This window comes from Corylus avellana, chromosome 3 (assembly GCF_965113065.1).
Source record: "Corylus avellana chromosome 3, dhCorAvel1.hap1.2, whole genome shotgun sequence".
Classification (NCBI taxonomy): domain Eukaryota; kingdom Viridiplantae; phylum Streptophyta; class Magnoliopsida; order Fagales; family Betulaceae; genus Corylus; species Corylus avellana.
Window position 1 is genome coordinate 7,088,622 of NC_142492.1, and position 14,235 is coordinate 7,102,856.

At 37.5% G+C, this 14,235-nt stretch overlaps 1 protein-coding gene, 1 long non-coding RNA gene and 1 other non-coding gene across 8 annotated transcripts; all 3 read right to left on the bottom strand.

The window, feature by feature from the left end:
• Positions 1-814: 814 nt before the first annotated feature.
• LOC132173287 (Nucleoporin autopeptidase) lies at positions 815-10,018 on the bottom strand. The gene is made up of 13 exons (XM_059584739.2): positions 9,850-10,018; positions 9,319-9,387; positions 8,223-8,525; positions 6,658-7,302; positions 6,195-6,401; positions 5,523-6,103; positions 4,671-4,758; positions 4,426-4,492; positions 3,679-3,817; positions 3,370-3,486; positions 3,089-3,263; positions 2,352-2,402; positions 815-1,745 (listed from the first exon to the last, which is right to left on the bottom strand). Exons 2-13 carry the CDS (start codon positions 9,335-9,337, stop codon positions 1,117-1,119), a joined length of 3,021 nt encoding a protein of 1,006 aa, XP_059440722.1. The 5' UTR covers positions 9,338-9,387; positions 9,850-10,018; the 3' UTR covers positions 815-1,116.
• A 1,245-nt stretch (positions 10,019-11,263) lies between these two features.
• On the bottom strand, positions 11,264-13,992 carry LOC132175960 (uncharacterized). 6 transcript variants are annotated; one of them, XR_009439479.1, is made up of 4 exons: positions 13,832-13,992; positions 13,530-13,642; positions 12,563-12,654; positions 11,264-11,658 (listed from the first exon to the last, which is right to left on the bottom strand). It is a non-coding gene; the product is annotated as an uncharacterized LOC132175960 (long non-coding RNA). The 6 variants fall into 6 exon arrangements; XR_009439478.1 differs by having other exon boundaries at positions 13,534-13,648; XR_009439476.1 differs by having other exon boundaries at positions 13,530-13,648.
• TRNAA-UGC (transfer RNA alanine (anticodon UGC)) lies at positions 13,075-13,147 on the bottom strand. Its single transcript has one exon. It is a non-coding gene; the product is annotated as a tRNA-Ala (tRNA).
• Positions 13,993-14,235: the final 243 nt, after the last annotated feature.

Below are 14,235 nucleotides of genomic sequence, written 5' to 3' on the forward strand. Positions count from 1 at the left end.
TTAAAAAAAAAAATTAATAAAAAAATTAAGAAAAAAAAAAAAAAGATGAAGGGGGTGGCCGGCCACCCCCATTTTGGGTAGGGGGTGGCTCAAGCCACCCCCAATGGCTGGCCAGGGGGTGGCCGAACCACCCCCATGGCCTATGGGGGTGGTTCGGCCACCCCCATCTTGCAAAAAGGGGTGGCCGAATCACCCCCAACAGCCTTGGGGGTGGCTTGGCCACTCCTTTTGGGACAAGGGGTGGCTTCGGCCACCCCATGGCCCTTGGGGGTCGTTCGGCCACCCCCAAGGGCCAAGTTAAAAAAAAAAAAAAAAAAAAAAAAAAAAAAAAAAAAAGGTTGGCCCTTGGGGGTGGCCGAACCACCCCCAAGGGCCATGGGGTGGCTTTGGCCGATCTGGGGTGGCCGAGTCACCCCCAAGGCTCTTGGGGGTAGTTCGGCCACCTCCTTTTTGCAAGATGAGGGTGGCCAAACCATCCCCATAGGCCATAGGGGGGTTCGGCCACCCCCCTGGCCGGCCATTGAGTCACCCCCTTCATCTTTTTTTTTTTTTTTTTCTTAATACCATGAACTGGATATTCTCCGGTCCATAATGGACCGGAGAGGATCCTGTTCCTTCTTAAGTAGCCGTATGCATTTAAAAATATTTGCAGCTTTAAGGAAAAATTTTCATCTTTCAATAACCAAATTTCTAATCTAAATTCTGTCCACCGAACAAATAAAGTGGAAACAAAACTGAAAATAATAGATCGCATTGATTGAACACGAAAAACAAATAAAGTGGAAACAAAACTGAAAATAATAGATCGCATTGATTGAACACGGAAACGAAACCCATTCTCCATTCGAGCCTGGCAAAAAAGATTACATCACACTGTAGACCCACAAAACGACAAAAGGCCGCGTAACACACTGCCGCGGCTTAAATTCATATACCACAACTTGGACAATTCTATACAAAAAAAAAAAAAAAAATCAATCGTCATCGAGGACAAAACCCATAATGCATGACACACATCTTCACATCTTCTCCCAATATCAGATATGTAATAATACATTACTGTTGGCACCCTCTTGTCTGCGAATTGGAGCAGCATCTTCAGCTCCCAGCTCCTACTCAGAAGTGATTGACTCTGAACTTCCACTCTCCTTTAATGGGGTCGTAAGATACAAACTCGGCACCTTGGTCCTCCGCCTTCCTCTTGAGCATCTCCTTGTATTTTTCAATTTTGGGCCCTTCTGTATACTGCTTTCCAGTCTTCTTGTCAAAGCATTTTATGTTGAGAAGTGTTACCTCGGCTGGCTTATTTAGACCTTGTCCAACAGGAGGTTTCTTGCTGTCATCCATGTACACAATCACCTCACGATTGTTAAACTGAACAAGAGCCTCAAGATCAAGCCGCCGCACATCTGTCTCACCCAAGAATTTTATGCTGCCGTAACCATGACGTCCAACCACAAAGTCCTTGACATGGCGGCAGAACCCTGGCTCAGCTCTTTCTTTAGCTGCTAGTTCTTGGATTCGAGGCTCCGTGTAGTAATCTGAACGTCGCAGCTTTGGCATCAGTGCCTCAATGTCAGCCCCATGCTCATAAACTATGGCAGCCTCACCGGCTCTGTGTCCACTGAGTGTCATATAAGAATCCCCTTTCTGACCAGAATGATCTTCATGAACTCCATTTGGTTTCTGGTTGCCCTTGAGTATATGAACACCTTCCTTAGCAAAACCATTTTCAACTGGATTTTCTGCAATATTTACAAAAATTAAAACAAAATTAGTCAAAAACAAAGATATATATTCAACCAAAGATACTGGTTGCATAAGTCTCAACTCAAGTTAATTACCTCACAAAATATTCACAACCTTTACACAAACCCTGTTTTAATTCTGAGATCCATAATTTATATAACAAGAACCAAAGGAAAAACTACAATACAAGGCTCAGAAGAAACATGTCTACTGGACACTGCCTAATTGAAAATTGAGATCTTCAATCATTTACTTCACATTTCTCCAGGTGAATATCACAAGCTCAGAGAAAATAAGATTACAATCCTTTAGCAGCTAAAGAACAGCAAAGAGAAGGCTTCCATATCTCTGGTGTAAAGTAAGTGACCTTCCAAACTACCCTACTGCTGGACTTCCAGCAAATGGACTACAAAAACTAAGCTATACATACAGTTCCCAGCACTACCCATGAATTTTTGGTAATATCAGTTCATGTAATTTTTCATATCAATCTAATAACAAGAAAGAAGCATTCTTGAAATAGAGAGAGAAATAATAGCATACAACATCAGATTATAAGGAATTACTAGTTAAAATGACGTCATTAAGAGCCATATACTTACTATCTTTATCCTCAGAGTTGGAGCCACCTTGAGCGTCTTGATAAATTTTCCCTGAATCAACATTGCGATTGAAAGAGTCAGACATAAAACCACAAGGGACTAAATTTGCGGTGAACCACAAAGATCCCGGAATCTGAAAGGAGATGATATTTAATAAAGAAAGAAATAAAGACGAATATTCCTGCAAAGATAAAATCTTTAAAGGGGATGAAAAATAATGCCTGGTATTACTGTCATTAATTCAAAATACACACCCATCAATAATTCTCATCATCACCATTGTATAAAGTCAAGCATGTTTCCTTGTGTGTGTGTGTGAGAGAGAGAGAGGAGAAGTATCAACACTATGGTTCACATTTAAAGCAAAATTCATTAGTGGGGCATTTAACCCAAGACTACCAAGAAGCAGTACAAAAGTATCATCCACAACTTACTCCCCTCCTCAGAAATAAAGTGCTATTAACATCAAGGTTTGAAGCATTCATATAATTTTAAATGTGCCAAAGATCCTAACAGGGTAGAAAAAGGAAAGTGGCATGCCCAAAAGGAGGAAAGAAACGCTTAAAATAATTAATTTTAAAATGATTTTTTTTAAATAAAAATAAATAAATAAATAAAAAAAGAAGACAAATCTATTAAACAACAAATTCTTTTTGCATGCAATTCTTTGTTTTTTCCTCCTAATACATCTCAAGTACACCAGAAACCACATGGCGCAAAATGTGACAGGATTTTACCATTCTCATGCACTGGAGTAGATATATCCTTCGATGCAGATGCTTTCTCAGCACTAGCTCTCATAGGCCACTGCTCTGTGGGACGAATGACCAGTGCTCTAGGGTTTTCCCTAGGAATAAAAAGAGCATCTGCCTTTGGTGTGCTCGGCTCCTCGTCGTCACTGAAAAATGGAACCTGCATACAACAGGCAATTAAAATTAGGTAAGAATTCAAAACGTGCATAGAAAAGTAATGGTCACTCAAAACCCAGACTAATTTTTAACTGAAGCATCATTCTCACCTTCGGACCATCATTCTTAGTATGATATTTCCTTGCAGGCAACCTCATCCGCCTTTGTGACAGGTGTCGCGAAGTCAATAAGGATGATATTCTAACAGGAGCAGGTTTATCAACAACCTGATAATAATAAATAAAGATTAATGCCGAGTTTACACTCATCTGATTTTCGTTTGCAGAATATATTAGGAAATAGCCCACGATACCAAATGTGAAGATAAAATAGTAAATTATATCAACTAAAATTCCACAATTGTGAAGAAAGAATAAAAAAAAAACACACAAAAGCGAAGTTCAGGGCAGTCATATTACAGGCAATGTAGAGATTCCATATTGAATTGAAGGTGAAGTTCCAACTCGGCCAATTGACATTTGAGGCATTGCCGGGAGTGTTCCAAATGGATTTGTAGCAGGTACTGGTTGTACAACAGCAGAGCTCTGAGGAGCAGACCTGTTAAAGGTGAGTGCCAATGCAAATCAGTAATTGATTAAAAACAAAAAAACAAACACGTAAATCTTCTCCATATCCATAAATTTATCAAATGCACCATTAACATAAATTACAAATAAACTACAAAAGATAACACCACAGATTAATTCAAGTGATGGCATGATAAAACAGACTAAATACGCCCAGATAAGGAGTGCAAAACTAGATGCAGCAATATAAGCAATTTGGTGTTTCTGGATTTGTGTTCTTCTTCTCCCTAATTGAGTGTCTCTCTTGTATATTCTTTGTGTACTTAAATTGTGACCCTTCTCACTTTTTAGTAAGGTTGAATTACTTCTTTAAAAAAAAAAAATAGCCCAAGCATATACTATTTGGATGACATTTGAGAATAAAAAAACAAATAAGAAAGCATCTCATATCAAATATGGTTTTCTTCATCTGGAAGTATTTGCTACTTAAATTCCATGTGAGATGAAACTTGGGTCATACCAAGCAAGAAGCTCTTTATAATCTGAATGGAAATGCATGTTTTGGGGTGTATATTATGCATATATGTATGTCCATCAGTTCTGAATGCGTAAGCAGTAACTACAGGAGGCGTGGCTTACAATTGTCCAATGTTACTCTGAGTCTGACCCAAAATGCCTGGCATTCCACCAAAGGGACTTCCACCACCTATAAAGGCAGGAAAGTGATAAAGTCAGAATACTGTCAAATAAAAACCTCAAGGACTATTTTTTTTTTTTTATAAGTAACCTCAAGGACTATTTTTTTTTTTTTTTTTATATAAGTAACCTCAGCGACTATTATTTAGAAAAGAGTATCATTGAAATAAGATATAAAATGAAGTTACCTGGTTGGGTTGCACCATAACTGCTAAGGCCAAAACCAGTAGTTGTCTGAGCAGGTTGTGATTGTTGAAAAGGCATTGAAAAAGAGGGCTACAGGTAAAGAGACATTAAAAATTGTATATTGCTCAAGCATCAAATCTAACTAAAGCATCAAAACTGAGTCTAATGACCCAAAATCAACAGAGCATGAAAAGCAACGTGCACTGAGACAGGAGTCATTCAAACAAGACACAACTAACAAAATCATATAATAATTACATAAAAAACATAAGACAGCAAGACTAGTCAGGGACCAATCAATGACCTGTTACAAACACACTACCTTCATTAGAATATCCCCCTCATGGTCTACAAAGAGTACAATATAAGTTTCTAACCATATAAGATGAGATTATTAAGCTTCTTCAGAATTTGCTCAGGCAGATATAGTATTATGCATTTATAAGAACTCTCACTGCCTCCCAAAATCCTCTTTTTAAAATTTGCCAAATCAGTACTTCACACAATCAATTTTGTGTTCCCTCCATTTCATATGTCTTGCATTCCACTTCCCATATCAAATCACAAACCGTGCATTGTATCAGGACCCACCTTCAACACAAGACCCATTTGATATCAGACGTGGGTAATGACTGAAATAGAATGGAAGGAGAAAGGACTCCTTTCATCCTACTCTAATCAAAGCAGCATATAGGAAACATCAAACCAAAATTGAAGACATTCATACCAGATATCATACTAATTATTCTTTTTTCACTTTTTGCCGAGGAGATAATCCTATATTAACACAGAAGGAACAAAACGCTCAAAAAATGAAATAATGAAAAACTGCAATAATCTAAGGAGCTACTTACATTTGATTGACCGAAACCTAATGCGTTGCTTGAACTAATAAGTGATGAAGTGCTCGAAAAAGTGTTTACCCCAAATCCAGGGGTAGTAGAAGCACCAAGTATTCCTTGACCAAAGGGTGAACTTGTATTCTGCCCATAGGAAGTAGTAGTCTGTCCAAAAGCAGAGCCTGTTTGCCCAATTGAAGGTGCATTAGATTGGAATAATGGGGATGACTGAGTGTTACTACCAAATCCTCCATTGGTTGCTTGAGAAGAACTGAAGAGAGAAGATGAACCAAAAATAGATGGAGATGGACCAACGCCAAATGTAGATGATGTTGATAAAGATGTTGATCCAAAAAGGCCAGATGAAGTTGATGCACCGAAAGGTGAAGAACTGATTGTAGGAGTAGCTGAGGATCCAAAATTTAAACCACCAATGCTGGGAGTTTTTGGAGCAAATGGGTTAGAAGTCATCGAGGAAGAGAAAGGACTAGCAGCCGATTGACCAAATGTTGGGGAAGGAGCAAGAAGATTTGAATTTGCAGGAGACGAACTAAAGCCAATCCCACCAACAGGCTGACCGGCAGGAAGTGGTCCACCTGAAATTACAATATTATAACGTGTTAGTCAATTATTGCCAGCAGCAAGACCACAAGAATTTTGGGTTAAGACACAATTTCTCAAATATACCTTTGTCTCCTATTTGATAGTCCTCCCATCTCAGCTCCTCATGGCTTTTATCTTTGTAGACAGGCATAGCAGATATTGACTCTAACTTCCCACCATCTGCTTCAGTTGTTGGTGTGAAGGCAGCTACTCTGCTTCCCCCACGTTGACTCCCAAAAGGTGACTGCCCGAAGCCAGTGCTGCCAAATGCTGGTGTCGTAGACGGGGCACCTATACGACAGCTCATAAGGAGAGAAAAAAAATATACAGTAATTAGCAAACAAGATACCAAGATAAAGATGTATAACCTAACAGAAGTTCCCTTAACCACATAAGGATGCTTATCACAAGAATATCCATATTCCAAATTGTATAACCAATTAAACACATTCGAAACAACTCACCACTAGTACACGTATCAGTTATCATAAAAATATATAAATATTCTGAACTGTATAACAAATTAAACACATTTGAAACAACTCACCAAATGGAGAACTCTGGGCTGCAAAAGGAGTAGTGGCACCAAATGGGCTGCTACCAAATGCAGAAGCTGATTGGCCAAAAGCTGGAGAGGACCCAAAGCTGAAGGACGGCGTACTAGAAGCCCCAAAAGCAGGAGTACTTGAGGCACCGAATGCAGAAGTGCTTGAAGAACCAAATGCAGGAGTGCTTGATGCACCAAATGCCGGAGCGGTTGAAGTACCAAACACAGAGGTACTTGATGAACCAAACATAGGGCTGCTTGAAGCTCCAAATGCTCCGCCAGATCCAAATACAGGAGCATTTGACACACCAAATGACGTCCCTGCATTCCCAAATGCAGGACTCGCTGTTGAACCAAAGGCAGGGGTGCTCGAAGCACCAAATGAGGGTGTGCCAGGCGTGCTGGTAGCACCAAATGCAGGGCTATTTGTAGAACCAAATGCGGGAGTGCTTGTGGCACCAAAAGCTGGGGTGCTACTGGCACCAAATGCAGGCTGACTTGTTGCACCAAATGGCGTGGAGGCACCAAATATGCTGCTCCCAAATGCCGGCTGTGATTGTTGATTTGTGCTTCCAAAGGGACTTGTTTGAGTAGGAGAGGACCCAAAGCCCCCAAAAGCAGGCTTCTGACCAAAGACAGAAGATCCTATAGAGAAAGAAGAGACATCAGTTCCAAAAAGTTAAAGAAAAAGGAAACCAAGTTGGGTAGATAAATGAGTATTTTAGCAGATAAGACATCATCGATGTACTTAAGAGATAATAGAGTAAGTTATTTTAATGTAACTAAGACTACATCACCAATATTAGAGGATGATCACTCAAGATAACTGACCGAACTCAAGGAAGACAAACACTCGGCAAGAACATCAGTCCAGGGAAAAAGAATAGGTGAGCAACCATTTGCTCAAAAGTCAATATAATTAGTATCTTCATTATTATTTAATAATCCATTCAAATCGTGAAGAGGAAACTAACACCTCGCCAATGAGGATGAAAAAAGGAACTGCAGCTGGAATAAATGCTACCTCTTCTAATTATTATTTTTTACTATCTTGTTTAAAAAAATTCATTTCCCTCATTACTTCATAATCTTGTCCTCTGTTATTGAATTCCAACATAATTCCAATATATACAAGATAGAAAAACAGCCAAATAATAAAAATACCATAAAGAGACATTATACCAATAAAACCAGTTAGGAAATTACAAGTTTCCACCAAGACAAACTCATTTCAAAAATCAGCCAAAAGATTTCCTAAATGACATCAACTACAAAAGCATTATCAATCCGGGACTCAATAATAAAACCAGTTCATACAGAAACAAAATCCACCATTCAGCTCAAGCATAACTTTCCATTCTCTGGATGCCCAAGAGTCTGAAATAGCATTCAAAGATGGCAAATGCCATTCACATACAACAGCTGAAGAATATCACAATGCTGACACACATGATACATCCAGATCAAATGAGTAATAACCATCTTTCTGAACAATTACATCAAAATCAAATCATTGCATAGCCATAGGAGAAGAATGAACAAGTCAAAAACAGTGTTAAACATACCACCAAATGATGATGATGAACTACCAAATGCAGGAGTGGATGATGCTCCAAAAGCAGGCATTGTACTTCCAAAAGCCGGTGATGATGACGCACCGAAGGTCGTGGTGGAAGAGAAAGGTGAAGAAGACTGGGCAGCACCAAACACTCCAGTTGAAGTACCACCGAATAAGGAACCCCCAGTTTGTGAACCAAAAGGGGTTGAACTACCAAAGGGCTTTGGAGCAAAAGGATTGTTACTTGCATTGTTCGTCTGTCCAAAGACTGATGGAGACCCAAATGGGCTACTAGATGACTGCCCAAAAGCTGCCATATGGATAGACACTTATTAATTTGCATTTCAAAAAGGAGCCCCAAAAAATAACTTATGGACCATTACAAAACGCCCAAGACATGTGCAGATGAAAAAAGAATCCAAATAATCATAGCCCAATAACTAATTGCGAGCAAATGCAAGCCCTACTCACTTTGATAAATAAAAAGCTCAAAAAAAAATTATCAAAAAAATAAAAGCAAAATAAACCTATGTTTTCTGTATAATCTCATTTGGAATTTAAATTAGTTATGATACTCAAAATGCACCACCAAAATGACAGAATCAAGTAGAGCCTCTAATAACTGCAAGCATAATTTCACTAGGAACCCAGAAACCTACTCAGCAATTTCCCAGAAACATAACAAATGTAAGAATATAGGAAAACATATAAAAGACTTCAACAAAATCAAATTAAACAAGTAAGCAAAAAAACAAATTGAATAAACAAAACACAATGCATAGAAAAACAAAAATTAATAAATCAGACTAAGAAAAATAGCTTACTCTTATAAAGTTGGAAAAATAAAATAATAAATGCTCATAAAAAACAATAAATATAAAAGCACGACAAAAGGAATCCAATACAAAATCAGACACTCCTCAAGGAAAAGATGCAAGCGACAACATATTCATTGGACTGAAATGAAAACTAATCCAACCACATCCAATTTCCCTATAAAATAATCACTTCGCAGAAAGGAATAGTAGCATCCAAGAACACGCAATTCGGATTAACAAAAGCAAATGCAAACAACACACTGATTCAAGTCAAAGAACACTTACGGTTAGTCGAACTAAACATCCTTTCTTTTAGCTCTTGCCCAATACGATTAAGAGGTTCTCGTTCCAAACCTGAAATAGAATTAGAGCACAAATCAAACAAAGAACGCCAATGTGTGTTGCGACAATCACATTTTATCAAATACTTGGAAGAAACCAAAAAAACAAACAAACTTTAAAACAATTAAGCCTAGGAAGGGATACAAGCGCGTGAGCAAAGGACCACGGAATTAGGGATCCAAAGGCCCATTCTTCCATTCCGTCATTACGAAACCATTAATATACCATCAACATGGATACGACAGTTGAAGAAACGAAATCTTCAATAAATCAATCCAAAAAGGTTACGATAGCAAACATTCAGAATCACAAACCACTCGCACTTTCGAAATGAATAAACCCGCAAGAAGGAACAAATTGAATATGATGCACCAATCAGAGAGCCCTACCGGGAAAACCAATAAAAACCTAAAACTGCCAGCGAAAGAATAAAAATAAGAGAAAACGTAGAATTAGGGTTTTGAAGGTACGTACCGTCGATCTTAGAGAGAGAGAGAGAGAGAGAGAGAGAGAGAGAGAGAGAGCAGCGAAGCAAAGATGGAGAAGGGGGGTTTGTATGGTAGCTTGGTAAGTCGGGGTTAAGCCTCGTAGCGTTAAAAGTAAGCGCAATGGGGAAGGCGCTTGTATTGTATCTTGGTAAGTCGGGGTTAAGACGAGTAGCGTGAAAGGTAAGTCCGTACGAGTGTTTTTCTTTCGTTTTTTCGGGTTGAGGCTGCGTTTCGCGTTTCTTATTGGATTGCTTTTTAGCACAACGTTTCGTCCAGCTTAGGAACAACGGAAAGGTTTCTTCTCGTTTGTATGTCGGTTCCGCCTAAATAGTTAAATTAATAATAAGCATGTTTTCATACGTCACCACATGCTTGGACTTTAACGTAATTAATTAATCACAAACTTAGTAGGGGATGGATGATGCACAAAGTAACTTAATACGAGAGGAGAATGTCTTTTCAAAACTAATCATAGCATAGGGATATATGACATTAGATGAGGAGCATGTCTTTTCAAAATTAATCATAGCATGCTTCAAACAAAAAAAATTAATCATGTCATAGGGATATATGACATTAGATGAAGAGAATGTCTTTTCAAAATTAATCATATCAAACTTAATTAGCATAATTTCAAAATTAGAAACACAATGTAAGTGTAACCCCATTTATCCTATTGCCATTTTTGGATAAGAAGAAAGAAAGAGGAGGGGTCTTACAAAACATTGAATTATGATATTAATTATGATGATTTCCTATTAAATTCTTACTCAAAAATATCCATGTAGCGGGGTTCAATTCCCTTTTGGCATCAATTTGATCGCATTATGTTTATTAACATGTTTTGAAGAGTTTTTTTTTTTTTTTTTTTAGAAAAGTGTCAAATGTGACGTAAATTAAAAAATGTTTTTTTTTTTTTTTTTTGTATTTTTATGAGTGTTTTTTATTTAAGTAATGCTAGAAACTATATTTTTATCAAATAACTTATTATCTTGTATTAGCCTGTATGACTGACAGTCTCATGATCATACTCTATTTTGATTGGGTGTTGGTCGGGCCTTTGGACAGACAGGCCTTATGTGCTCTTCAGTAGCGGAGGACTTTGGTTATGTTTGGGCCGACCGGCCCGGGATAGACTAGCTAGCCTTAGGCCCTAAAGATATGACCCGATTGGGTACACCAAGTGCAATTTACAGTAGATTTTCGTTTGCTGTTATATTTTAACTAGTGGGAAGGCACGTGTTTGATTCTCTGTGTATGATATTATAAAATATATCTATGTAATATTTAACATTAAAAATTCAATGTCATATATAAAAATCATTTTTAGCAAAATTTAATATATAAATCCTTACATGAGCACATTTAAATTCTTACATTAGTGATCTCATAGGAAAATATTACAAAAGTGATTAGATATAATGTACACAACAAAAAGAATTCTATGTAAGAGTTAATCTCAATGGTGCGCACATATTTAAACTACAAAAGCAAGCATATGATTTTGTTCTTAATCTACTAATATAGGAAGACAAATTAATACTCTATATAGTAAAAATTTATGTCTTCTTTATGCGACATTTGTTGATATCAAGTGCAGCTCCAAAAAATACCAATTTCCAACCTCATTGTGAAAACATAAATTTATTCATTTCCACTTGGTGCGTCATGAACAAGTAATATTAAATATATGCCCTAGTCCTTCGTGAACTTCAAGCGGCATAACTCCTAGCTGGATAATGAACTCGTGTTCAGAAGAAAGCTTTGTAGTGCTTTCCATATCTGCGATGTCATCCTATTACAAGTAAAGTAAAATTATAACAACCTCATATTTTGGATAAATTTTGGATAAAAATGGATTAAAAAAAAAAAAACCGCTGCCATCAATTAGAAGGAAAAGGAATCACACACATTAACTTATGCAATTAATTGAACAACCTTGTTGTCATGCAATTGAGCAAGCAATCCATTCACCGACTAAACTACAATTTTATTTTTTATTTTTGATAAGTACTACCTAAACAATAATTGAGCAACCTTGTATTAAGATGCTTGCAAAACTGGAAATCTGCAGTTCAACCTAGAGCTTATGTTAACCAAAATATGAAAACAATTGTTGTGTTGGCTTAGAAGATAGAAATAAAATTCCTAAAAAACAAAGATAAATTTCTACTTTAAAAGCAAAAAAAAATTAGACATTAAAGAAGCTTAAACCAGGCAACAAAAGATAATCGACAATCAACAATCTAGCACCAAAATGTTTGTCAAGAGCCTTTGCTAGTATCCTGATATATCTTTGAAACTACATAAATTCCATTTGGCATATAATAATTAGTAAGGGGAAAACTACACACAACAATATATATATATATATATATATATATATATATATAGAGAGAGAGAGAGAGAGAGAGAGAAATGTTAGGCTTACAAAAACATTTACAAAGTGTTGTGGCACACCATGATTGGGTTTCTCAAAATTTAAATTTATCTCATTCCCAAATTAAAACATACTTGAATAATTGATATGGTACTCTAATCATAATTTTAAAAATATTAGGTGCTGCAAATCACTTGGAATTTTAGAGTCAAGTAATGAAACAATGAGCAGAGAAATTGATGAAGTATTCATTATAATATATACTCTAAAACTAAAAAGGGGAAGAGATTATGAGGAAGAGAGTAAATGAGGAGTATACCATTATAGTCATCCTTGATACACAACCCAGCTCCTCGAATGATTCATCAAATTGCTCCTAATAGATATGTTCAGTAGCCATCAAATACTCCCCTGTTATCATCAAATCAACAAACAAAATCAATTTCTTTCTTATTAAGGTCTATCATAGATGATAGCACAAAGGTGAATATTAAAATTCCCAAAACCACCTATTTGGCTATAACCCAGAGAAATAGAAACACTGAAATTTCTACAAGACTTCATACCCATAAAATCCAACCCAACGTTCATCAAAACTGAACCTTATAAACAACCTATCTGTAGCCAATTTTCTAAGAAAACCCATAGTTCGGCCATCAGAACAACCCCGCCTTTACACCCTAGATCAATCCCTCATGAACTCAAATTATGCACAAGAAACTTACCACGGTTAAATACCCAAATCAGAGTATCTACAATTCGGCCAATCACACAGGAATTTAACAAAGAACAGGACTCAAAATTTTTTTTTGATAAGTAAAACCCGTAGATTGGAGATGCGGGGTATCGAACCCCGTGCCTCTCGCATGCAAAGCGAGCGCTCTACCGTTTGAGCTACATCCCCATGCTAACAGGACTCAAAATTAAACTCTAAACCCATCACCTATTCGGCCATCACAGTGCACCTTCTCAAAATTGACCATTCGGCCATGGCTAATCCTTCATGAACATCCCACCTTTAGGCCATCAAAACACTCCAGATTTTACACCCATAATCAGCCATGGCAGAGGACATCCAAACCGAAACAATCAGAGAGAATCAAATCCAAAAACTCAACACCAAAACCTCAAGACCGATTCAGTTAGGATTAAGAAATTAACAAAAAAAAATCCCCAACAATCAAAGTACCTAACCCAATCGGGTATTTATACAATTAAATCTACAAATCCATTGAAAAACCCAACCAAAAATCACATACCCAAAGCTTAAGGAAATCAAATTTCACCTACAAGGATGGTTTCTGGGCTCAAAACGCCAGAGTTGGGTGCTGCCTCCATCTCTCTCTCAGTCACGATTTCTCCCTCTCACGCTCTCCGTCTCACTGCCTGCCTCTCACCTCTGCTTCTAAAATAGAAAGCATAAAATCTTCTATAAATCCGCCCCTGCCTAAATGTGACAAAAGGGAATTTTCACAAAACTCCAACCTAAAAATCACCTAAGCAAAATACTACCAATTGGCATGATTTTTATGCTTGATAATAACTGGGTATAACGTAATCTTAAAGGAAAGCTTCAGAAACAACTCACCTTATTCCAATGGTCGAAGGTCCTCCGTCCCCTGCTTTACCTTGCGCCATTCTCCACCACCCACGGCGTCGCCCAGCCCCCAGCTCCAACGACCCACTTCAAAATCTCACCTCTCTGGCTCTCTCCCTCTCACGATCGCTCTGTTTGCCCTTTTCTTTTGTTTTCTCCCTCTCAACCACAGCTAAAAGCCTAAAAGGCTTACGAATCAAACAAAAATCACTGTTTTCCTGGAAAAAGACAAAAATGTCCTAAATTATTTCCACATCCTTACATTTAATAAGGGTCAAAACAGTCTTTCAATATCAAACAAAAGTTACTGTTTTGTTGTGCATCGGCTCTTTTAAAGTATAAAAAATAATAAAAGATGTTGACTCGATATAAACAACACGGCCAGCCGTGACGAG

What these genes read in the sequence shown, in the direction of transcription:
- LOC132173287 (XM_059584739.2), bottom strand. An exon ending in TTCATCATCATCATTTGGTG is followed by an intron (nt 7,303 to 8,222) that starts GTATGTTTAACA and finishes CTTTCTCTATAG; the next exon opens with GATCTTCTGTCTTTGGTCAG. An exon ending in AGCCCAGAGTTCTCCATTTG is followed by an intron (nt 6,402 to 6,657) that starts GTGAGTTGTTTC and finishes GCTGTCGTATAG; the next exon opens with GTGCCCCGTCTACGACACCA.